The 23,642-nt window shown below is 32.9% G+C and overlaps 1 protein-coding gene across 8 annotated transcripts in view; it reads left to right on the forward strand.

Moving 5' to 3' along the window:
* UBR2 (ubiquitin protein ligase E3 component n-recognin 2) overlaps positions 1–23,642 on the forward strand; it is a 94,909-nt gene that overhangs the window by 34,522 nt on the left and 36,745 nt on the right. For 6 of the 8 annotated variants that reach the window (XR_004131177.2, XM_031434683.2, XM_064476498.1 and 3 more), the window contains exons 7-18: positions 199–261; positions 4,565–4,685; positions 6,473–6,580; positions 6,958–7,046; positions 8,158–8,256; positions 13,593–13,756; positions 13,846–13,945; positions 15,271–15,399; positions 17,920–18,103; positions 20,659–20,720; positions 21,623–21,733; positions 22,390–22,455. Coding sequence is in view for 7 of the 8 variants with exons in the window: in XM_031434683.2 (XP_031290543.1) it covers positions 199–261; positions 4,565–4,685; positions 6,473–6,580; positions 6,958–7,046; positions 8,158–8,256; positions 13,593–13,756; positions 13,846–13,945; positions 15,271–15,399; positions 17,920–18,103; positions 20,659–20,720; positions 21,623–21,733; positions 22,390–22,455 (1,296 nt within the window). In the remaining variant the exon portion in view is untranslated. Of the gene's footprint in view, positions 1–198; positions 262–4,564; positions 4,686–6,472; positions 6,581–6,957; positions 7,047–7,988; positions 8,088–8,157; positions 8,257–13,272; positions 13,420–13,592; positions 13,757–13,845; positions 13,946–15,270; positions 15,400–17,919; positions 18,104–20,658; positions 20,721–21,622; positions 21,734–22,389; positions 22,456–23,642 lie in introns of those variants that run through there. The other 2 variants (XM_010979476.3, XM_031434684.2) reach the window with 2 other exon arrangements.

Genomic DNA, 23,642 nt, shown 5'->3' on the forward strand with positions numbered 1-23,642 from the left:
TTAATGGCTTGAAAAATGTTAGGATAACTTAGAAGGAAAATACTTTAATTTACTTTTTAATCAGTGAATAGAATGAACATTATGAATAATAAAAATTGGCCAGAGTTGTTATGTGCTCAAATGTATTTGTCTACTGATTGAAAAATTATTAATATTGAATATAATACTTTTACAAGCTAATTTCAGATGTCTTTATAGGGACGTAGGTCTGTTCGATATGGAGACTTTCAGTATTGTGAACAAGCAAAGTCAGTAATTGTGGTAAGTAATTTAAAGCATGTCTACACTATTATTTTTTATTACTTTAAAACTAGTCTCACATTTTGATGTTTATGAACACATTTTTCTGCCTTCCTGAATATAAAGCCAGCATCAGCTAAAAATCATATTTAAAGCACGTTTCTTCAGCATTGTTTATTTATCTTGTTTTTCTTAAGCTTTGTAAGATTGATATAGAAAATGAATGTTTAGATGAGATATAAATATACTTTCTGTCTTCCTATTTCTCCATCAGAGACGTCTTAGAAAATTTTTTGCTTTATGTTTTGTTTTTGATAGGGTTTCACATTACTTTTTAGGAATTAAACTGGCCTTTAGCACCAAGATTAGAATTCAAGGCAAGTTGTTTCTTGGTACCTTTACAGCAAGGTATGCTGTATATCCTAATGGCATTTAGTGTATAATTTATCTGAAAGAAGACTATTCCCCACATTTAGATTTATTTTTAAAGGTTAGAATTTATTATTTTTAACTATTCCATGTAACTGAATTTTATGTAAGTGTTCTTTTAAAAATAATTTTATACATTGTGAAATCTTTTAAATATGCATATAAAAAAAGAGATAACACAATGAACGCCTGTGTGCCACATTATACCTTATTTTCTTCATACTTAATTTTAAATAAGTATAATAGTATAGTGACCCCCATATTATCCTTTCTGAATCCCTTTCCCCTTCCTCCTTCCCAAGAGATAACTACTTTCATTAATTCATTTTTCATTTTCATGCATGCCTTTTTATGTCATCTATTAAATATCTGTCAATATTCTATGTATTGATTTGAAGGTCTTTAAATATAAAAAAGATTCATACTGAATGTGTTGTATTGCAGCTTGCTTTTTCAGTGTTGTTTCTAGATTTATCTATGTTGATACGTATATCTGTAAAGTATACCATTGATAACTATACCATATTTTTTCCATTCTCATGTTGATGGATAATTAGGATATTTCTAGTTTTTTTCTGTGACTATCAGTCCTGCTTTTGCACATTCTTTTGTCCTCTTGTGGCATGAATGCAAAAGTTTCTCTAGGGTATATACCAAGAAATGGAATTTCTGAGTTATTAGAGTATGAACATTTTCAGCTATACTAGATTTTGCCAAGTCAATCTCCAAAATGGTGATACCAGTTTACATTCTGACCAGCAGGTATGTGAGAGTTCCCATATCTCTACCACTTTGTCATAACTATATATTGTCAAATTTAAAAATTTTTGCCAACTTGATATATATGAATGGCATCTCATCAGTTAAACATGCATTACCTTAATTACTGAGTATCTTATATCATGTTTTTGTATTGCATTTAAGTTTTCTGTGAATTTCTTGTTCATACCCTTTACCCATTTTTTTCTATTGGGTTATTTGTCTTTTTCTTACTCATTTTAGGTTTTCTTTGCATAATCTGAATCCTGATCTTTTGTTGCAAATATAGTTTCCTAATATGAGACTTATTTTAAGCTTATTTGTGGTAACTCTCATTGAGCAAAATCTTTAAATTTTAATGTAGCAAAATGTATTTTTTATGATTTTATATCTTATTTAAGAATTTCTTTCTGATATCTAGACATGTTCAACTTAATAATACATCAGAAATTATAATAATGCATCAAAAGCCATACAGTGGTTGTGCAAAAGAGCATTCCCATTCTTAGGAAATGTATATTGAAGTATTTAAGAATAAGGGGACATAATGCATGATGCATATAACTTACCTTCAGTGGTTCATTTTTTTTATTTTTTACAATACATGTGCATGTATTTGTGTATGGAGAAAGAAAGATAACGTGCAAATGATAAGGCAGTTGGGGTAAAATGTTTATAATAGATGAATCTTGGTAAAGGAAAGGGCATTTTTTTGCCTTTACGTTTGTTGCTTCATAGTATTGTTTCAGTTTGGTCTTAAAATATTAGTATTTGTAATCTCTGGTAGTGTCTGCATAGATGAACTATATTCATAATATAGAAATAGAAAGTCCAGAAATAGATACTAGTATAAGGAAAATCTAAGAAACTACAAATATATTCAAAGAGAGGAGGAGAGCTTCTTAATTAAGACTAGAACCCCAGGAATTAGGAAGAAAACTTATTTTTTGGCTACATAAAAAGTTTACATAGCAAAATAGTACATAAACAAAGTCAACAGGCAAATGGTAGATTTAGAAAAGTTATTTCTAACACAGAGGATAGACATTTAATATTTATGGTAAACAGCATTCATCGATTATCAAGTAGAGAACAGACAACAAAACAGAAAAATAGACATAGAATATGAAAAGACAATCACAACAGAGAAAATCTCAGTGGTTAAATATATATGAAAAGAGACTCCAACTCACTAGTAATCAGAAAAATGGCAGAGAGATTTCATACCCAACACAATGGAAAAATTAAAGTGACAAAATACCTTGCTGGCAGAAATGCAGAGAACAGAAATACTCGTGTGAAAATAAATTGCTACAGCATTTTGGAAAAACAATCTAGTAGTATCTATTAAAAGTTTTACCTCTCCTAGGAATGTATCCCATAAAAATATAAGCGCCAGTAGAGTATGTACAAAGATGTTCAGCCCTACTTTTTTTGTGGTCACAGAATACTGAAAACAAAGAGAATATGAATGTCCATCTCTAGAGAATGTTGAAATAAATCCACACCACAGAATATAACGAGTTGTTAACCAAAAAAGAAAAAAAAAGTTAACATAAAGATGCAAAAGAGTATGTGTAGTATCCCATTTTTGTAAATCAAATAAAAATCTCTGTAAATGTTTACATATATAATACTTATAGATGCATAAAATATGCAAAGATATACTGTGTTAATGTGGGTTATGGAGATGGTGGGTATAAAGATGATCCAAGCAAAAAAGAAAAAGAGAGGGGGGAACATGTTAAATAAAAATTTTGATAGTCTTAAATAGACATTTCTCCAAAGAAGATATGCAGATTGCCAAAGCACATGAAAACATTCTCAACATTACTAATCATTAGGGAAATGCAAGTAAAAATCTTGAGGAGATGCCACCTCATATCCATTAGGATGGCTCTTAAAAACAATAGTCATTTATAAATTTTTGTTATTTTTATGGGAGAAAAAACTAATTTTCAGCTCTTAAAAGTAAAAAGTATGGAGGAGGATATAGCGCAAGCAGTAGAGCACATGCTTGACGCCATGAGTTCAATGCCAGTACCTCCTCTAAAAGTACAAAAAAAAAAAGAAAGAAAGAAAGAAAGAAACCCAGTATCAAAATCATACATGTTGGCAAGGATATGGAGAAATTGGAACCCTTGTACACTGTTGGTGGGAATATAAAATGATGCAGCCACTACAGAAAACAGTATGGCGGTTCCTCTAAAAATTAAAAATAGAATTACCATATGAGCCAGCAGTTTTGCTTCTAAATATATATACAAAAGAATTGAAAGCAGGGTCTCACGTTCATAATAGCATTATTCACAGTAGACAAAAGGTAGAAGCAACTTAAGTGTCTATCGATGAATGGGTAAACAAAATCTATATACATACAAAAGAATGTTATTCAGACTTAAAAAGAAAGAAAATTCTGATACATGCTAAAGCATGGATGAACTTTGAGTGAAATAAGCTAGTCGCAAAAAGATAAATAACGTATGATTCTGCTTGTATAAGATACCTAGAGTTTGATAGGTACAGAATTTCAGTTTTGCAAGAGGAAGAGTTCTGGAGGTTGATTATACAGCAGTGTGTACTTAACACTATTGAACTGCACACTTAAAAATGGTTAAGTTGAAAAGTTTTATGTGATCTACGGCCATACCACCCTGAACGCACCCGATCTCGTCTGATCTTGGAAGCTAAGCAGGGTCGGGCCTGGTTAGTACTTGGATGGGAAAAGTTTTATGTGTATTTACTACAATTTTTTAAAAAGTATGGATAATGTGATCACATCTGTGCAATGAAGTAAATCATTTAAATAAGTGTGTAATTGCATTAAGAAATTAAAGACATAAAGCCAATTTTAAGTATTTAAATAATTTTTAATTAGTGGGACAGATTTTCAAATATAGGACCAAAGATTCAGGTTGCTCATAAACTGTAACTTCTTAGTTTTTTGTAAGAATCCTAAGATTCCTTGTAGAAAATTAGGATCTGAGTAATACCAAGTGGTACTTTTTCATACACACATACATGAAAAACTCCCTTATGATGATGAGAGTGTAGTTATATTAAATAGAAATATTAACTTTTTTCCTTAAAATAGCCTTTTTAAGTTTGTTTTTTCATCCTGCCATTTCTTTTTAAGAGAAATACCGGTAGACAGACAAAGCCACTCAAAGTTCAAGTTATGCATTCGTCTATTGTCGCACATCAGAATTTTGGTTTGAAACTTTTGTCTTGGCTGGGAAGTATTATTGGATATTCAGGTAGGTTCATAAAAGCTTGTGCTAATTGATTTAAAAATGAGCTCATATGCCCTTGCAAAACTGTTTTGGAAAAAATAGCAAGTATCTTTATACACAGGAAAAACCTGTGTTTCCCAAATTTTGATCCACAGGATCTTTTTTATATGCATACAGAGGAATCTGTTCAAATAAAGGCAGGAAACAATGGGTTAAACAATTGTAAATGACTGTTAATGAAATCTAAATCTTACAAAAGATAAAAGAACTTTTTTTTTTTAATATAGCGTCCTGTGGAACTCTGTTCCGCTGAGCAAGCTGGAAAACACTACTGTAGCTAAAACCTAAATGATTAGCTGTTTAGAGGATGTTTTTGTTTTGATTTTTACAACTTGTAGTTATTGGTTATTTGCAACTCTGAAAATTTGCTAATTTGAAATTACTGTATATTTGGTTTTTTGTTTTCCTGCAATCTACAAATCAGATAATCTTTTAAATGTAATGGTAACAGAATTAAGAACCCCCATGCCCCATGTCAAAAGTCGAAGTTTGTTGTATAACACTGAAGAGTAAAATAGGAATAGTTCTAAGCTATCTATCGTACTGTTCTTTAGGCAGATCAGGTGGTTTGAATAAATTACATTCCGATGTTTGCTATAAAGAAAATTTCTAAAACATTTGTATTAAAAGGCTATTAAAAAGAATATTGCCACACTGTGAACTGACAGGTGAAAATATGGAAGTGTGAAAATTTAGGAGAACATGTTTGCTTGCCTTTCAAATGCCTTTCCAATTATTTTTCCTGTCCTCATTTTTTTTTGGCTCTGGTGTTTTCCAATGAATATCTGTATGCCAAGTACTGTGCTGCAGTATTAGTACATAGTATCATGGAAGCAATTTTCTGCTGGAAATTTTCTTTGAGAAAATTTACCATGAATAATTTAAAGATTTTATCATCTGTTATTTAATACTTGTATAAGGTTTTTATCTTTAGCCTTGTAAACCATTTCTGTTTGGTGGCTCTTATAATTAAATTACTGGGGGTTTTGTTTTTTTGTTTTGTTTTGTTTTGTTTTTTTCAGATTATTTTGCATGCTTGTAGAAAGACTTTAAAAACAATGATTTTATATATAAAATATATAACTAAAATACATTAAAGTTCTGGTTTTGTTAATACTTATATTAATATTTGAAGTTTTTTAAGTTTAACATTTTGAAGATGTAGGAATTTGTCTTCCAAAGCCTCTTATAAATAGTAGGTATACATAAGTACACAGTGTATTTTTGTTTAATGAAGAATATTTTACATAATATTAATAAAATGGACTGGCATATGTTATAGTACAGAGGTCTTACATTCTTTTAAATGGTAGCACAATTTTATATTATTACCTATCTTCAGTTATCATGGGATATGTAATGGTTTTACTATAACCTGATTTAATTAGCATAGGTGCTTAAAGAATGATGTTTATTTTAGTGGCTTTTGGGTTCTTTGTTATTTATTTAAATTCTTTATGCATAAGAAGTCATTGCCTTTCTGATAGGCATGTATTTTGGTATTCTGGATTAAGCGTTAGTATATAATGCAAGATTTAGAATTTTCTTCCACTCTATGAAAATGTTAATAAAATAGTTAATATGTTTACTTTTTCTGAATAAATTTGACCTTTAGTAAAAAACATATAAACTCTGTAGTAGATCCATTTGAATATTTCTTTTTTTTTCCATTTGAATATTTCTACTAATGTGTCATTTTATTTTAATATTTGAAGTTACTATTTCATGACTAGTTTTCTTCCTGTTTTAAGATGGCCTTCGCCGAATTTTATGTCAAGTTGGTTTACAAGAAGGGCCAGATGGTGAAAACTCTTCTCTAGTAGATAGGTTGATGCTTAGTGATTCTAAATTGTGGAAAGGTAAGTATCTTAACTACTTTTAAGGTATAGGGGAATTTACATAGGTAACTGGGATGTTAAAGGTTTTTTTTTTTCCATCTGTGAAGGCATTTAATAAATAAATGGTTTTTAGAATTAATGCATGCAGTCTTATTCTTTGGCCAAAAAAGCAGATTTGGAGATCCATTACCCAAATTAAATCCCCCCCCCCTTTTTTTTTTTTTTTTTTTTTTAGAAAATGATATTTTAAGCAGCAGATTGTACATATTTTGTATTAAGGAACACATGTAGAGTTTTGCTCTTGAGACTTAAAATACAGTTGATCATATAAAAACTGGAAATGTAATTTTTGGCTTGTTTGATATGTCCTCACCTTACATCTGCTCTTTTGGTAAAAGGTGCTAGGAATGTGTATCATCAGTTGTTCATGAGCAGTCTACTTATGGATTTGAAATACAAGAAACTGTTTGCTATTCGATTTGCAAAGGTAAGTAGTTTCTCACTTTTGAAGATTAATAAAATAGGTTATATACAGAATAACTATAGTCAATGATTATATATATCCAGGCTTTGTAAAATTAGCCTCTAATAGTAATATGTCAGGGTGTTAATTTTAAGTTCTAAGAAACTTCATAAATGATTGTTTTATCTTTTACCAATAAAATAACATTCTAGCAGTGAGACTTTTCTTATCACCTGCCATGATAATACGAATATCCATCTATGCAGTGGGTGTGATAAGAAATGATAAATGAAGACTTTAAACCTATGCCATTGTGAATTATGGTATTTTTTCCTATTAAATATTGTGTAAGGAAAAGATAATCTTAGTTGAAATGACATGTGTATGTGGATGTGATTTAAGAATCATGAACTCTAGGTTGCTGATATTGTTGAATTATGTTCTTCTCCCTTTCAGCAGCGTGTGAGTAAGCTAACTACTTTTTTTTTTTAACCTGAATTAGGAGTTATTAACCAAGGAAGTATATAAGAATCATTTGAGGAGCTCTTTTAAAATACATGTGTTTGCATTTCCTTCTCAAACCTACTGAAAGAGATTCACCAAGAATGGGGCCCAAGCATGTGTAGTTTGAAAGAGCCATCAGGTGACTCTGATAGGCATCCAGAAGTAATGGAAGTCTGGTTTCATCAGAGACAGTGTAAAGCTGCTGTGATTTAGCTCCACCTGTGTATAGTGATGTCCCAGGATTTTAGTAGCTGTTGCTCCTGTTTGAGCTCACAAACTGCCATTGTGCTCAAAAACATTGTATAGTGAATCAATATTTGTATATAATTTAATTGGTAGAGATCATTCCAATTATTGTTCTCATAGTATACCTTATTGACTCCTCCAGCACTGATTTTTCATTATAATCCTTAAACATTTGGTCATTTTGGATTAGAGGTGCATCTCCCCCTTGTTGTTTAGAATTACCAGCAGTTGCAGAGAGATTTTATGGAGGATGATCACGAGCGAGCAGTGTCCGTGACTGCTCTGTCTGTCCAGTTCTTCACCGCACCTACTCTGGTGAGTAGTGCTTGCCTTTTCTTTGTAACTGATAGCTGGCACTTCTTGCCTTTTTTTGCCTTCTTAATAGAACTATGAGCGTTTGCAGAGTGATTATGTGACAGATGACCACGACAGAGAGTTTTCAATCACAGACCTCTCGGTTCAGATATTCACAGTCCCTTCACTTGTAAGTACCAAAAGACTAAGAAGAACTTTCTTGTTTTCCATTAACAGAAGTAAAGCCTTAAAGTAATAGAAAACTGAGATCTGAATATATTCCTGAATAGAATACTGTTTTCTTAATGAACGATTATACTTCAGACTCTTTCAGTCATACTAAAACATGTATCTTTGAATGTGTAATCTGGAGGAAAAAGTCATTTGAACTTAACCTGTACTTTCTCATAGTACTTCCCTCAGGTCTTGAACCAATGAGTTAAAATTAAGCTCATTAGTTTAACAAATCTAACCATTAGAAACAGCATATCGTATATAATCTCACATTTTGAGAAGTCTCCTTTTCCCTACTAAAGGAGGGGATGACTAAGGCAACTGAATCATGACGATTGGGTGATTTTTGTACTAAGTTTCACTAGTTGTTTCAGAAGGCATCACTATGTTTTAGTTCAGTTCAGTAATTAAAATTCATATTTAACAAAAATTTACTGAGCACCTGTTACTTATCAGGCATAGTTCTAGGCTTTGGGAATGCAGTGGTGAACAAAAACAGACATGATCCTTGCCTTCTTGAAACTTACAGTAGTAGGAAAAACTCACATAAATGGTTAATTAAAATTATAATAAAAACTGGAGAATTTTGTTGTTTTGAGAGAAAATAGCAGAGATATCTGATCTTTTTCCACAGTTCAGAGGGGATTCTCTAGGGAAGGTAACTTTATGCAGAATTGTTAAGAGGAATCCATGTAGAAGAACCAGCACTTGAGAAAATCCTAAAGTAGGGAAGTTCCTATAAAGGGAAGAGAAGGAAAGCTGGTACAGTTGAAGATCCTTGAACACAGAGTGAAATGAAACCAGAAACATAGGCAGGGGCCTAATTATGTAGAGTTAAGAGTATTCTACAGTTATTGTATTAACAAGGTGTATGTTCCAGCTTCTTTTTTTAGTGACTGTTTTTTCCCCAGATTACTTGTATGTTCAGCAATATATTCTGGGACAACTGAAGCTGTCTGAAGTCTATTTATCCACTAATGAGATATTTTAGACCAAATTAAGGATTTTTGGTTTTTATATTAAGAGCATTGGAAGGCACTGAAGAGTTTTAGGTGGCACTTAAATCATCACATTTGTGATATTTAGAAGATGATGCTTTGTGTAATTTGGAGAACAAATTGGCAGGGACAGTAGTGAAGGTGGGAAACCTAATTAGAAGCTAATGCAGTGATCCAGACAGGAATTGGTGGTAACTTGAACTGGGATCGTGGCAATGGGTGTGGAAGTTGTGAGAGATATGTAGGCAATAAAATCTACAGAACGGCCATGTGTCGGGTTCAATGAGTGGTTGGCTGTTGGGTTTGAGGGAAAAGTGTAAAGTTGATTCCCAGGTTTCTGACTTGTAACCAAGTAGATGTTGTGCCACTTGCACAGAAGTTTAGGAGAATGAGTAGAACTTGTAAAGAGGGAAAGCGGTGCTTGCAGTTTAGTCAGGGATGAGTTGGAGAAGCCTCAGACAGTCCCACGTGTATTCAAATCTGTGTTTCTCTCGACTCCATTGATCCTTTGTCCATTTCTGTGCCATATCCATTTTGTTATTTTACAGAGCTAAATCTCCTTTCATTATTCTTTTCCAAAAATTTCTTAATTATTCTAGGTCCTTTTATCTTTTAAGAAGAACTAAAATCAGTTTGTCAATATCCAAAACACATCAGGATTTTTGACTGAAAAGGTACATTGTATTTATAGATAATTTGGGAAGAATCAATATCTTTGCAATATTGAATATCTCCATCTAGGAACATAATGTGTCCTCTTTTATGTTCTTAGTAAAAGCTTCATAGTTCTCTTGTGATGGGTCTTACAGCATTTTTTTTCCCATATTTTAAAACGTAGTGATTTATTTGGGATCAGGTGAATATTGATTTTTTTTTCAGTTTTCAGTTTTATTAGGTAGAATTGTTACGATTTGACTGCACATATACAATATATTGCATGTAAATACGTATACACAATATACTGCACATACTTTTTAATTTACATATATGTACTGTTCATTGTTTCCAAGAACATTTAGAGATTTAGCTTTTTTAACTTACATAGTTATCAAAGGAATAAAGCTAACCACGAAATAATAATTAATTCAAATAGATACATACCCTGCTATTAACAGCAACATTATTTATAATTGCCAAGATACGGAAGCATCCTAAGTGCACATCAAAAGATGAATAGATAAAAAATATGTAGCATATGTATGTAATGGAATACAACTCACACATAAGAAAGAAGGATATTTTGCCATTTGCGGCCCTTCATTCACTCCCCCCCCCCCCCCGGTCTTACACATTTTTAATTAAGTCTTTGTGTTTTATATGTTTGATACTGTAGTAAATCATTCATATTTTTAATCTCACTATGACTAACATGTAAGAAAACTACTGATTTTTATATATCCATCTTGTATCTATCTGGTTTTCTTAACATTTTTTTCTAATATTTTGTGTTGATTCCTTGGAATTTCTAGTAATCTGCAAATAATTTTTTTTTCTGATATTTCACCTTTTTATGTTTGTTTCTTCTCTGACTCCTTTAGTTAGAAACACTAGACAAAGAGCATATGCTATTCATTTATTCAAACCATATTTATTGGGTACTTTTATTAATTAAGGTACTGTTTGGGGCTCTGTAGATAAATATAGCAGTAAGCAAAACAGAGAAAAATCCCTGTTCCCTTGGAATTTATAGTCTAATTGGGGAGAGACAGATATATAATACTGTTTATTATAAATAAACATTGATAAGTGCTATAAAGTAGGAAAGCAGGTTAAGGGGCTAGAGAGTGATAGTGGAAGGGTCATATTTTATACATTATCAGAAAAAGCCCCTCAGAGAGTTATTGTTTAAACAGAGCCCTGAAGGAAGGAAGAGAGTAAGTGATGTGACCAACTGATGGAAGAGCCTCCTGGGCAGAGAGAACACTAAGTCCAAAAGTTCTGACATCATTGTGCTTTGGACATTTTGGAAGAAAGAACTCAAAACAGGCTAGTGTTGCTAGACTGAGTGAGGAGGAGAATGGTCCATGGGGACATTGAGTTTGGGAATGGGAGGAAGGTGGATTTTGATAGTGCCAGACCTGAAGGGCCATTGTAATACAAGTACTTAGGTAAACAAAGTAAATGTAGAAAAAAAAGTACCAAAACTTTTTTTCATTGAGAAAAACAAAAAAGGGGTGGAGGATAGATCTCTGGAAAGTCTTAATTTTTAAAAAATAGAAGAATTTTAACTTAAAAAGGATCACAAAGAACTACAGATCTTATAGATATTAGAAAACAAGGCAGTATTAGGACCAAATTAAATCAATGTAATTGGAAATTTGGATGAAATGAACGAATTCCTAAGAAAAAACATAGATTTAATTATTATAAAGATCTTACAAAGAAATCCCCAGGCCCAAAGGCTACCCTGGGGAATTCTTCCAAATGTTTAAGAAAGAAATAATGCCTATATTACATAACTTTTTCCAGAAAACAGAGAAAGAGAATATACTTGTCAATGTATTTACATCCTCTATAATCTTGATACCAAAACCCAACAATTAAAAAAAAGAAAATTACCATCTAATCTGTGTCATAAATAAGGTTATACAAATTGAATTAAGCAATACAGAAAAAGGGTAATACATCACACCCAAGTTTGGTTTATTTCCTTAATGCAAGAGTAGTATAACATTTGAGAAAAAAAAATCAATGGCACAATTCAATTTATTAACAGACAAAAAGGAGAAAAAATATCATATGAGATGCTTTTTTTCCTGAATTAATGATTTAAATTCATAGCAAATGAAATAGGAATGAATTTCTTTAATCTGATAGAGTACCTAGAAACAAAACAAAAAGTGAAAATCCAAAACAAACATTATGCTTAATGATGAAATTGCAAAAGCTTTTCTCCTGAGACCAAAGTTTTTTCCTTAGGCCAGTGATTGCACTCATTTAATTTCCTCAAAATTAACTAATACAGCAAACAAGAAGGAAAACTCTTGTACTTAGCCTGTCAACACCTCCCCTCCTTCAAACCTGAACTGAGACTTCACTGTCTAGGAAAATGAACATAAATTGATCCTATTGGCTTTTGAGCTTCTAGGGGCCTAAGTTCTGGCAATGGGATAAGATTTAAGAGTTTTTCACAGGTACGTTTAAATATATAGATTTTCTCTTTATCTGATGATCTTAGAACTTAACCTCTACATTAGAATACAGCTTTACTGTATTCTTAGAGTCTCTCTTCTGCATTATTTTGTCTTCTTTGAGGGGACAGTTTGGTGATACTAGTCAAGATTTATAATGTATATACACTTTAACCCAGTAATGACGCTTCTAGGAAATTATTTTATAAATATCCTTGCAACTGTATAGTATAGATATTTGTTGCAGCATCTTTTGTGATAAATAGCACAAGACTGGGAAAACCTCCAATGTGTCACCAGTAAGGTCCTGGCTAATAAAGTATGGCATAAAAGAATACTGATGATAGTTAAAAAGAATGAGGGAATTTATATGAACTGATAGGAGACAATCTCTAAAATATATGAAGTGAAAAAACCAAATGCAGAACAGTGTTTATGTTATCCTTTGGAAGGAAAAAAATCATTATACATATCCATACTTATATCTACTTAATAACATTTATTCATGTATAATAAATGTATGTATGTGTGTACATATGCATACATGTATATATTATATACACGTATACCATGTCTGAAACTATACACAAGAATACTGCTAACAGAGATTGCCTTCACAAGGGGAACATTGGGAGCTAGGAGATTTAACTTTTTACCTGTTTTTTGCATCATTTAAGTGTATTTGCTTATTCAAATATATATATATGTATTTCTGTACATGGAAAGAAAAACAAAAAATAAATTTCAACTAAGATTAAGAGGAAATCTCGTTTCATACTGAATTCTACAGAATCTGTGATATAAGCCTGTGGATCCTAGAATAATTATACCGTACCATTATAGGTGTCTAAATGTCTCAGTTAAGGAAAATTTGCAGCCTGGTTCAGATCCCCCACCCTGAATTGTCTTTGAATAATGAGCCTTGGATCTGTCTCCTTACATTCTGGCATCTTTCTTCGTGATATAATTGTTGCTTCATACACGTGGCAATTGGAGTAAGTAATTGTTATTCAGAAATACACAATAATGCATTTATGATGTTATATAGCTGTGTTGAAAGGTCTAAACTAAAAGAGCTAACCAATGTTGGTGACTTTTTTTTTTTTTAAGCTTTCTGGTAAATAGCTTTTGGTTACCGTATACTCTGATACACTTTGTTGTAGGCTCGGATGCTCATTGTAGAAGAAAACCTGATGACCATTATCATTAAGACCTTTATGGATCATTTGAGACATCGAGATGCCCAGGGCAGATTTCAGTTTGAACGATATACTGCTTCACAAGCCTTTAAGTTTAAGAGAGTTCAGAGCCTTATTTTAGATCTCAAGTAAGCTTTTGTTTAGTTATTAAACCAGTTGCAATTTGTAAAATGTCAGTGTTTATTCCTATATTCATTACTGTTTTTATCTTGTTCAGGTATGTGTTAATTAGCAAACCAACGGAATGGTCAGATGATCTGAGACAGAAGTTCCTAGAAGGATTTGATGCCTTTTTGGAATTACTCAAATGTATGCAGGTATATATAAACTGACACATTTTAAAAGGAAAGCATTCACCTTCCTCCTTTTTTGGTTCATTGAGCTATACACCTTTCTGTCTATGCCATCTTTTTTCATTTTGGGCACATTTCCAAAAGAATAAATTGGATGGCTTCAATTTGGACCAAGAAGCTCCTCTTAATTGAAAACTCTTAGAAAGGTGTGGAATGAATGAGGTCCCAGCAGAGGTTCTGGCATCTACTATTCTTTTGTATTTGGTTATTCTTTTGGTTACCATTAATGTTCTTTCTTTGAGGATTGAAAGGTTTTTGGTTTTTTGGTTTTTTAATACGCTTATGTGAAAGTATTGTCAAGCTATTTATTTAGGAAACAGTAATGTTTGCGGGTTTTTTTTAATGTTTCCATTTTTTTTTCTAATTGATATCACATTTATATAATACAGTATAGAACTTTCCCCTCTCTCTATTTAATTTTCTTTTTGGAGACACCTGTATGGAAAATAGAGTCTAGAAGCAGAAAAAACTGGTAAAGTTAAGCAGTTTTATCTTTATAAAGATAAATGACATTTAAAAAAATCTGAGCAGTATCGTTACGATTTCTTTGATAGCCTTATAGCTTTCTTAAGAAAGGAATAAGCAAAGTTAATGTATCATTTTTAGGAAATATTCTAATTCCTGTGATCGGTGGTGGTTCATCAATGTTTATTATAATATTTGTGTGTTTTTTCTTGTATCTATAGAAACAATGCCTGCCTTGGTCATTTTGAATACTTCAAGTATCCTGTATTTTCTAGTATTTAATCAGTTCTGATACGCCAGGATACTTAGGCTAATTTCTGAAAAGTTACATTCTTTAGTATTAAAAGCTGTTTATGTTTTTTTTGTTTTGCTTTCTTTCAATCTCCATGAAAAATTTTAGTTGCAGATTACAAATAAATATAAAAATTATATTTTAGTGTATTATAAAATATATTTATAAATTAGTAACATTTTAAAAGCCAGTCAGGTTTCTTCTAGCAATTTTTTCTAAAATGATGGAGCTAAAAAGGGATTTGAAGGATTATTGCAGTAAAGTATATATTTTTAATGTTTAAAACATGTAGATGATTGCCTCTAAAATAATTTGTTCTATACTGGGATTTTTAATTTATAAAACGTTAGAGAATGTTGTATAGACGTGTAATTTAAGAAGTTGGACTTCTCATACTACTCAAAAATTCCAGTTAAAAATTTTACTTTATATGTTTTTATAATCAGTATATATTCTACATTATTTCTTAAGTTTCAGTGTGAAAGAACAAATGTGATTTTAATTTATTTAAAATCTTTTCACTTCTTTTAAGGGAATGGATCCAATTACACGTCAAGTAGGACAGCATATTGAAATGGAACCAGAGTGGGAAGCAGCCTTCACGCTACAAATGAAATTAACACATGTCATTTCAATGATGCAGGACTGGTGTGCTTTAGACGTGAGTCTCTTCTGGGGTAGAGAATGGGAGATCAATGGAGGAGAGGCAGAGATAAACAGACTCCTAAGTAAAATGTGAGGTGGTTTGGAGAGGATAGTGGTGATATGCTCATAAAACAGATATTTTCCTCTTTTACGTATACATTCAATAAAAGGTAAAATTCTGAAGCCTTGGAAAAAACTTGGAAAATCATCAAATAGAGGAGGATATAATCCATACTCTCTCTTCTCTTAATGTTACTCTCTCCTTTTTTTCCCCCATAATCCCATCTAGATTTTGAGCATATAAAAACAGTTTATAAATTAATCCAAAAATGAAATTTTACTATTGGTACATTCGTCCTGTGTCCTAAAATTATTTTGGCCTTCCTTTGGCAATAAAGTCTAGATGAGAGCCTGTGTAAGTTGGGAGGTCAGAAAAGGCTTCCATGAGATCTGAACTATGTATCTGATCAAAGAGTAAGTAATATTCCTGACTAAGGAACTGCTGCATCATGCTCTCTGATGAGAAAGAGTACAGTTGTTCCAGGAGCTGTGAGAGAGCTCTGGTTGGAGCAGAGGTTGAAGGTAGAGAAGTGAACAGGTGTCTGACTTTGCAGGGCCTTTGAATTTTATTCTAATTGAAGTGGGACTCCATTAGAGACTACCAGGCAGAAAAGTGACATGATCCAATTTATATGTTTTTAAAAATTACTGTGTGTGGAGAATGGATGGAGAGGGGCAAGAGTAGAAGCAGGGAATTTAGTAGAGAGATGATGGCTTTCCTTTGAGTTACCGGAGATAATCAGTGGCCAGGTTTGAGGGAAATTTAGAAGATGAAATTGTCATCTCAGTAATAAATTGGACAATGGGGGATGAGGAAAATAGAGCCTAAAAATAAACCCACACACTTATGGTCAGTTAATCTACAGCAAAGGAGGCAAGAGTATACAGTGGAAAAAGTCTCGTTGGTAAGTGATTTTGTGAAAACTGGACAGCTACATGTAAAAGAATGAAATTGGAACATTTCCTCGTGCCATAAACAAAAATATACTTAAATTGGATTAAAGACCTAAATGTAAGACTGGAAACCATAAAACTCCTAGAAGAAAATATAGACAGAACACTCTTTGATGTAAATCATAGCAGTGTTTTTTTGGATCTGTCTCTTAAGGCAAAAGAAACAAAAGCAAAAACAAACAAATGGGACCTAATTAAACTTAAAAGCTTTTGTGCATAGCAAAGGAAACCATCGACAAAACAAAAAGATAACCTCCTAAATGGGAGAAAATATTTGCAAATGATATGACCAATAAGGGGTTACTATCTAAAATATATAAACAGATCATACTACTCGATATCAAATAAACAAACAACCCAATTAAAAAGTGGGTAGAAAAACCTAAATGGACATTTTTCCAAAGAAGACATATGGGTGACCAAAGGCACATGAAAAGATACTCAACTTTGCTAATCTTCAGAGACATACAAATCAAAACCACAATGAGATATCACCTCCTGCCTGTCAGAATGGCTATCACCAAAAAGACCACAAACAACAAATGTTGGCAAGGATGTGGAGAAAAGGAACCTTTGTACACTGTTGGTGGTAATGGAAGTTGGTACAACCACTGTGGCAAACAGTATGGAGGGTCCTCAAAAAACTGAAAATAGAACTTCCATAGGATCAGCAGTTTCACTCCTGGGTGTATATATCTGAAGAAAGTGAAAACACTAATTCAGAAAGATTCATGCACCCCAGTTGTTCATAGCAGCATTATTTACAATTGTCAAGATATGGAAGCAGCCTAAGTGTCCATCAATAGACAAATGGATAAAGAAGATGTGGTATATACATACATGTGTGTGTATATGTATACCTCAGCCATAAAAAATGAAATTTTGCTGTTTGCAACAACATGGATGGACTTGGCGGATATTATGCTAAGTGAAATAAGCCAGACAGAGAAAGACAAATACTGTATGTTATCACTTATATATAGAATCTAAAAAATAAAACAAACTAGTAAATATAACAAAACAGAAACAGATTCACAGATACAGAGAACCAACTAATGGTTACCAGTGGGAAGAGGGGAGGGACAAACCTGAGGGTAGAGGATTAAGAGGCACAAACCGCTATGTATAAAATTAGGAAGCTACAAGAATGAATTGTACAGCACAGGGAATATAGCCAATATTGTATAATAACTATAAATATAATCTATAAAAATTTTGAGTCACTATGTTGCACACCTCTAACAAATACAATATTATGTCAGCTATCCCTCAATTTAAAAAAAAATGGGGAATGAGGGAAAAAAGATATTGGAATAACTTCTAGATTTCCACAGCTCTATAGAGATGTCATTCTCTGAGACAGGACCCTGGAAGAAGGACCAAGTTGGGAAGGGAAGATTGAGTTTGATTTTACCTATATTAATATTTGAGGTACTTACACTACATTGTTGAATTTGAGGGGCTTATTTAATGTTGTAGAAACCCAACCTTTGAATAACATACAGAAAACCCTCTTTTTTAGGAAAAAGTATTAATTGAAGCTTACAAGAAATGCCTTGCTGTATTGATGCAATGTCATGGTGGTTTTACTGATGGTGAACAGCCAGTCACATTAAGCATTTGTGGACATTCAGTGGAAACTATCAGATACTGTGTTTCCAAAGAAAAAGTTAGCATTCATCTCCCAGTTTCTCGCTTACTTGCAGGTAAAGCATTTCTCGCCAAAAAAGAACTCTGAAACTGTCTTTTAAATTGTTTGTGGTTAATATTTATTGAATACCTACTATGCAATATTTTGAGAGTTTTTAAAAATCGTACTTATTTTTGGTGTTTTTGTTTTGGAGGGGGAAGTAATTAGGTTTGTTTATTTACTTATTTATTTTAATGGAGGCACTGGGGATTGAACCCAGGACCTCGCGCATGCTAAGTAGGCACTCTACCACTGAGTTATAGCCTTCCCGCTATTCTGAGAGTTTTACATCCATTAACTTATATATTATCACAGCCTGTGAGGTAGATATTGTTAAGTTCACTTCACAAATGGAAAGACTGAGACGTGGAGGGGGCTCAGTGTCATGCGACAGGAAAGAGAATAGGAATTTTGAGGTAATCTGGCACCAGAAACCATGTTTATAATGACTGTATCATAGTGCTTCTTCAGACTTCTTAACTACAGATACCACAAGTTTTATTGTTTTACTCAATCCTGATTCAAAGTTGGCGGTGTTATGATTCAGATCAGTATATCACTGAAGTCACTGCTAATAAATTGAAACCACCCTAGATTTCCCCTCTCTCTGAGCTGTTTCCTTCTTATTTATTGGTAACGTTTTTAATCAGCAAGTCAGAGTAAGTCCTAAATTGGGGTGATAGGTTTTTTTAATGTAAGTAGTTGATTTACAAGCCATTTACACTTGGTAGAATATTTGAAGTTTCTACATTGCAGCAGCCAGAAACTCTGAATATGCACTTGTCCATCTCTGCAGACTCTGCAGCTTCCATGTTTCTTGATTGTAGAAATTCTTAGCCTGCTCACGTACTGTTCCCTTTGGTTCCATTTTTAATTCAGAGAATAGAAGTTATAAAGGTAGATACTTTTACTTATGTAGAACTTATAATTTATCTTAAATGTGTGGCTCAGTAACACATTTACTAAGATGTGAAAGTGCTTTGTGTGTAAGAGTCAGAGACTGTGGAGAGTTGGTATCATTTCTTCCTTAAATGTTTGGTAGAATTCACCAGCGAAACCAAATGGACCTGATGCTTTATCTTTTTTGGTAGGTTATTAATCATTGATTAAATATCTTTAGTAGATAGAGGCCAGTTCTGGTTATCTATTTCTCCTTGTATGAGTTTTGGTAGTTTGTGTTTTTTAAGAAATTGGTCTATTTCATCTAAGTTACTAGTTTGTAGACACAGAGTTGTTTATAGGACTCCTCTCTTATCCTTTTAATGTCCGTGGGATAAGTAGTAACATCCCTCTTTCATTTCTGAAGGCTTTTTTTCTCCCCATTGTTCTCAGCGTTACCACATCCTGCCCATAGACCCTAGCATTCCGACAGTCTTTCGGATTGTTACTGAAATTGTGATGACTTAAGGTAACTTTAGTAGTAAACAAGTAGAACAACAAAAAAGTACCTGGAATGAAATTGTGATTATAGGCAGAAATCTCTTATTTCTATAACTTGTTCAGGCCAAGTTTTGTTTTTGTAAGTGCTTGGAGCACACTGAACCGTTGATCCTCAGGACAGGCAAGTGATGGCATGGTAGTGTGGGAAAGTATTCACCTAGAATGCAGGAAAGTGAGTCCTGTCTCCAACTCAGCCACTAATCTTTTCTGCCTTTGAAAATCTGGGAGAAAGCTGATGCTGATAATTATGTACAGGGAAAACAGTCAGTACTCTAAAAATGTACTTATTTTGCCTAGGTCTTTACCTCCCTCAAATCTTCTCAGTGTACACTTTGGGCATTCTGTCTCACTTTGACAAATCTTGGCCTGAATGCTTTTAATCTAGTTGGATAGCTAAGTAAATACACACAAAGCCCTTCAACTTGGAGTCTGTAATAATGGAGCTTGAGTGGCAGCTGTTGAGTACAGATTATCAGAATGGGATTCATAATGTGTCTCATCTTGAATGAGGAAAGCCTCAGACCAGGCTTGACTAAGTGGCCAACATCTATTGATAAGATTGAAAAATGCATTCTTTGTTTAGACAGCAACATAAACGGGACAATTAATTCTTCGCTAACAGAATTAACTAAGGTTGAGCTATAAAAGAGCCCTTTGCAGTTCAGGACATTCTGGGGAACTGAATTCTAAGGTCAGGATCAGTGCAAACCATGAATTCCACAGCCAGTTTCTCTGTTCAGTTGCCAGAAGGCTCTCTTGCTCCTATACTTTAAATGGGAACAAACTTCGTGTGAAATATGACTCTTAAAGTTAGTATAATGTATAAATTGCTTTGATAGTTATTTATCTGCTTTTGCTGTGTTTGTATGTCTGACATTTATTTCTATAAAAATCGTCAGTTTATGTTGGGACATGTAATTAAGACTCTAGTTCTCAGGGTGCCTTTAATACAGAGGTTCATGAGCATAACAATTGAAAACCTTTATGGAGGCAGTTCATTTTATATCTTGATTTGTAACATAAGTTCTCAAAGAGAAACAGAAAAGGTTAGGTGTAAAGTTAAATGAATATTTTTTTTTGTCTAAATGACTTTCACTTATAGAAATACTTTTTTATTTGTTCTCCATGCAGGTTTGCATGTATTGTTAAGCAAAAGTGAAGTGGCATATAAATTTCCAGAGCTCCTACCTCTAGTAAGTAGTACTAACGTTTAAAAGTAAATATTTATTATAAACCTTCAGTTATATAATAAGTAAGTCATGGGAATATAATATACAGCATAAGAAATATGGTCAGTAATATTGTAATAATTTTGCATGGAAACAAATAGTTACTAGACTTATTGCGGTAGTCATTTCATAATGTATGCAAATATCAAATCATTATGTAGTACACCTGAAACTAACAATACTGTACATCAACTATACTTCAATAATAAATAAATAAATAAAAGTAAATACCTCATATGTTCCTTGTACTTGAAATCACTTTGAAACAAACTGTTAGGGTTCTCCAAAGAAACAGAGCCGAGAGAGAGAGAGAGAGAGAGGGAGAAGGAGAGGGAGAGAGAGTGTGTGTGTGTGTGTGTGTGTGTAGAAAAAGAGATTGATTTATTTTAGGGAATTGGCTCAGATAGTTATGGGTCTTGGCAAGCCTGAAATAAGCCTGCAGGGCAGCTTGGTAGGCTGAGTTGATGTTACAGTCTGAAGTCCAAAAGCAATTCAGAAGCAGAATTTCTTCATTCTTGAGGAAACCTCAGTCTTTTCTCTTAAGACCTTCAGCTTATTGGATGAGGCCCACCTACATCATGGAGAGTAATCTGCTTTACTCAAAGTCTACTAATTTGAATATTGATTACATCTACAAAATCCCCTTCACAGCAACATCTAGACCGGTGTTAATCAAAAATTGGGTACCATAGCCACACATACACACACAAAAATTGGATACCATGGCCCAACCAGGTTGACGTATAAAATTAACCATCACATAAACATACCTTCAAATAATTTTCATTTGTGTTTTATGTAAAGCATCTATCCATATAAACCAGTCTTCACAGAGTTGAGATTTTTGTATTTTTTTGTATACACAGAGTGAACTTAGCCCACCCATGTTGATAGAACACCCTCTTAGATGTCTTGTTTTATGTGCCCAAGTACATGCAGGAATGTGGAGAAGAAATGGGTTCTCTCTAGTAAACCAGGTAAGTGTTTTTTAATTCTATGAAAAGTTTTCACTTCATTCCTTAGCTTCAATGAAGGTTATCATTTCAACATACTTACATCATTGAAAGTCATATATATTAAAACTGTTTGACAAGATAAATGTAGTATTAAACCAAAAAATTTATTAGAATTTTTATTCATATTTTGTTAAGAAACAATATCAAAAGTAGAAATGAACTTAATTTTCACTTGAAATCATTTTTAGGACAAAGTTGGATAGTTTAAAAAACATAGTAAAAATCTAAATTGCACCTACTTAAATTGTGTTAAAAGATAAAAGTTCTATTAGTATAGCTCTAAAATTGAGGTTTTAATTTTTAATCCTCACCAAGGCTTGGTATAGGATTTTCCCCCATTTTTGGTAACTATAAACCTCACTGAAATAACTTTGTTAGGAGATCCAAAAAGTTGGCTTGAAAATATGAACCATAGAGTGACTACTATAATCTAGAAATTTCTAATTAATCTCTACTAAGATAATATTAACTGCTGGGGAAACCACATTGTGTATGGGCATTTGTGTGTTCATGCTTACATGCACAAAAGATATGTGACTTTTGGATGAATGGAAAGGGGAGGGAACTGCACAAATAAAAACCTATTTACCCAATATAATTACTTTTTTTTTTTTTAGATTTATTACTACCACAATGTGAAATGCAGACGTGAAATGTTTGACAAGGATATAGTAATGCTTCAGGTAATGAATTACAAGCATTAAATTTAAAGGTTGTGAGGAGTTTTTATTCTTGTTATTTCCACAGAACCCAATCACTTATAATCACTCTCAGATCTGTAACTCCGGCCTAACCCTACTTACTAAGCTCCAAAGTTATATGGCTAACAGCCTGTAGAACATTTCCATCTAGTTTCCTGGTCCTCTGATTAAAGACCCAAATCCCTTAAATTGATTTTCAAGGCCTTCAGTATTTAACTGTGTTAAAACACCCTGAATTTGTCATACTCCCTTAAGTCTTAAAATCTGCATGTTTATTTCTTTTGCTCCCTAGATTGCCTACCCTATCCCTGTCCTTTTCTATTTGCCTGTTTATCTTGTTTTCCTGCATGTCTTAGTGGTTAGTTTAGTGTCACTTTCTCCAGGAAGCCTTCCCTGACACATTAAAACATGGCTATATATCCCTTTTGGCCAGGCCAACAGCATGATACTTATCCCCACCATATCATTCATAACTCTGGACTGTAGTTGCCTATTTCCTCTTCATCCCTATACTAAATCCTGGCAACTCTATCTTGTTCCTTTTTTCGTCCATTGTACATAGTACAATGTTTGTCACAAAGCAGTGTTTCCATATTATGCTGAATGGATTTGGAAATTAGAAAAAGTTACAAAATGTAAATTTCCCCAAAAAATTATTGGTTCAAAATAAGTTAATATTCAAGTTAATTTAGAATCTATACAAATGGAATTGTAGGATAATTTAATATTTAAAAGCTGTCATTTCAGTCAGTATAGCTTTTATCACTAAAAATTATTTCAAGTTCTTGATAAGAATTTAATATGATGTATTTAAAAAATACTAGAAGTTTTATTGCCATACCACATTTCTCTTAGAGTCCATACACCTGGCAGTGATAAGAGAACCCTGACATAAAATTTTGAACTGAGTTCATAGGGATACAACTGATTCAAAGCATTAAAAGGGAAAAGAATATGTGGTTATTCTGATGTGTGGGTTTGGGGAGTTTTTGTTTTGTTTTACCAGCACAGATTCCTGTCCACACTTGTAGCTACCACAAGTAGGGCTTGAGGCTAAATGATTGGTTTTCATCTTTTATTGGAATTGATGAACAAAGTAAGCTGCTTTCTTTTGAGCAAACCAAAATCTCTCTCACTAATTGTTTAGTAGCCCTTTTGACCTTCCTCTT

This window comes from Camelus dromedarius, chromosome 19 (genome assembly GCF_036321535.1).
Source record: "Camelus dromedarius isolate mCamDro1 chromosome 19, mCamDro1.pat, whole genome shotgun sequence".
NCBI lineage: Eukaryota > Metazoa > Chordata > Mammalia > Artiodactyla > Camelidae > Camelus > Camelus dromedarius.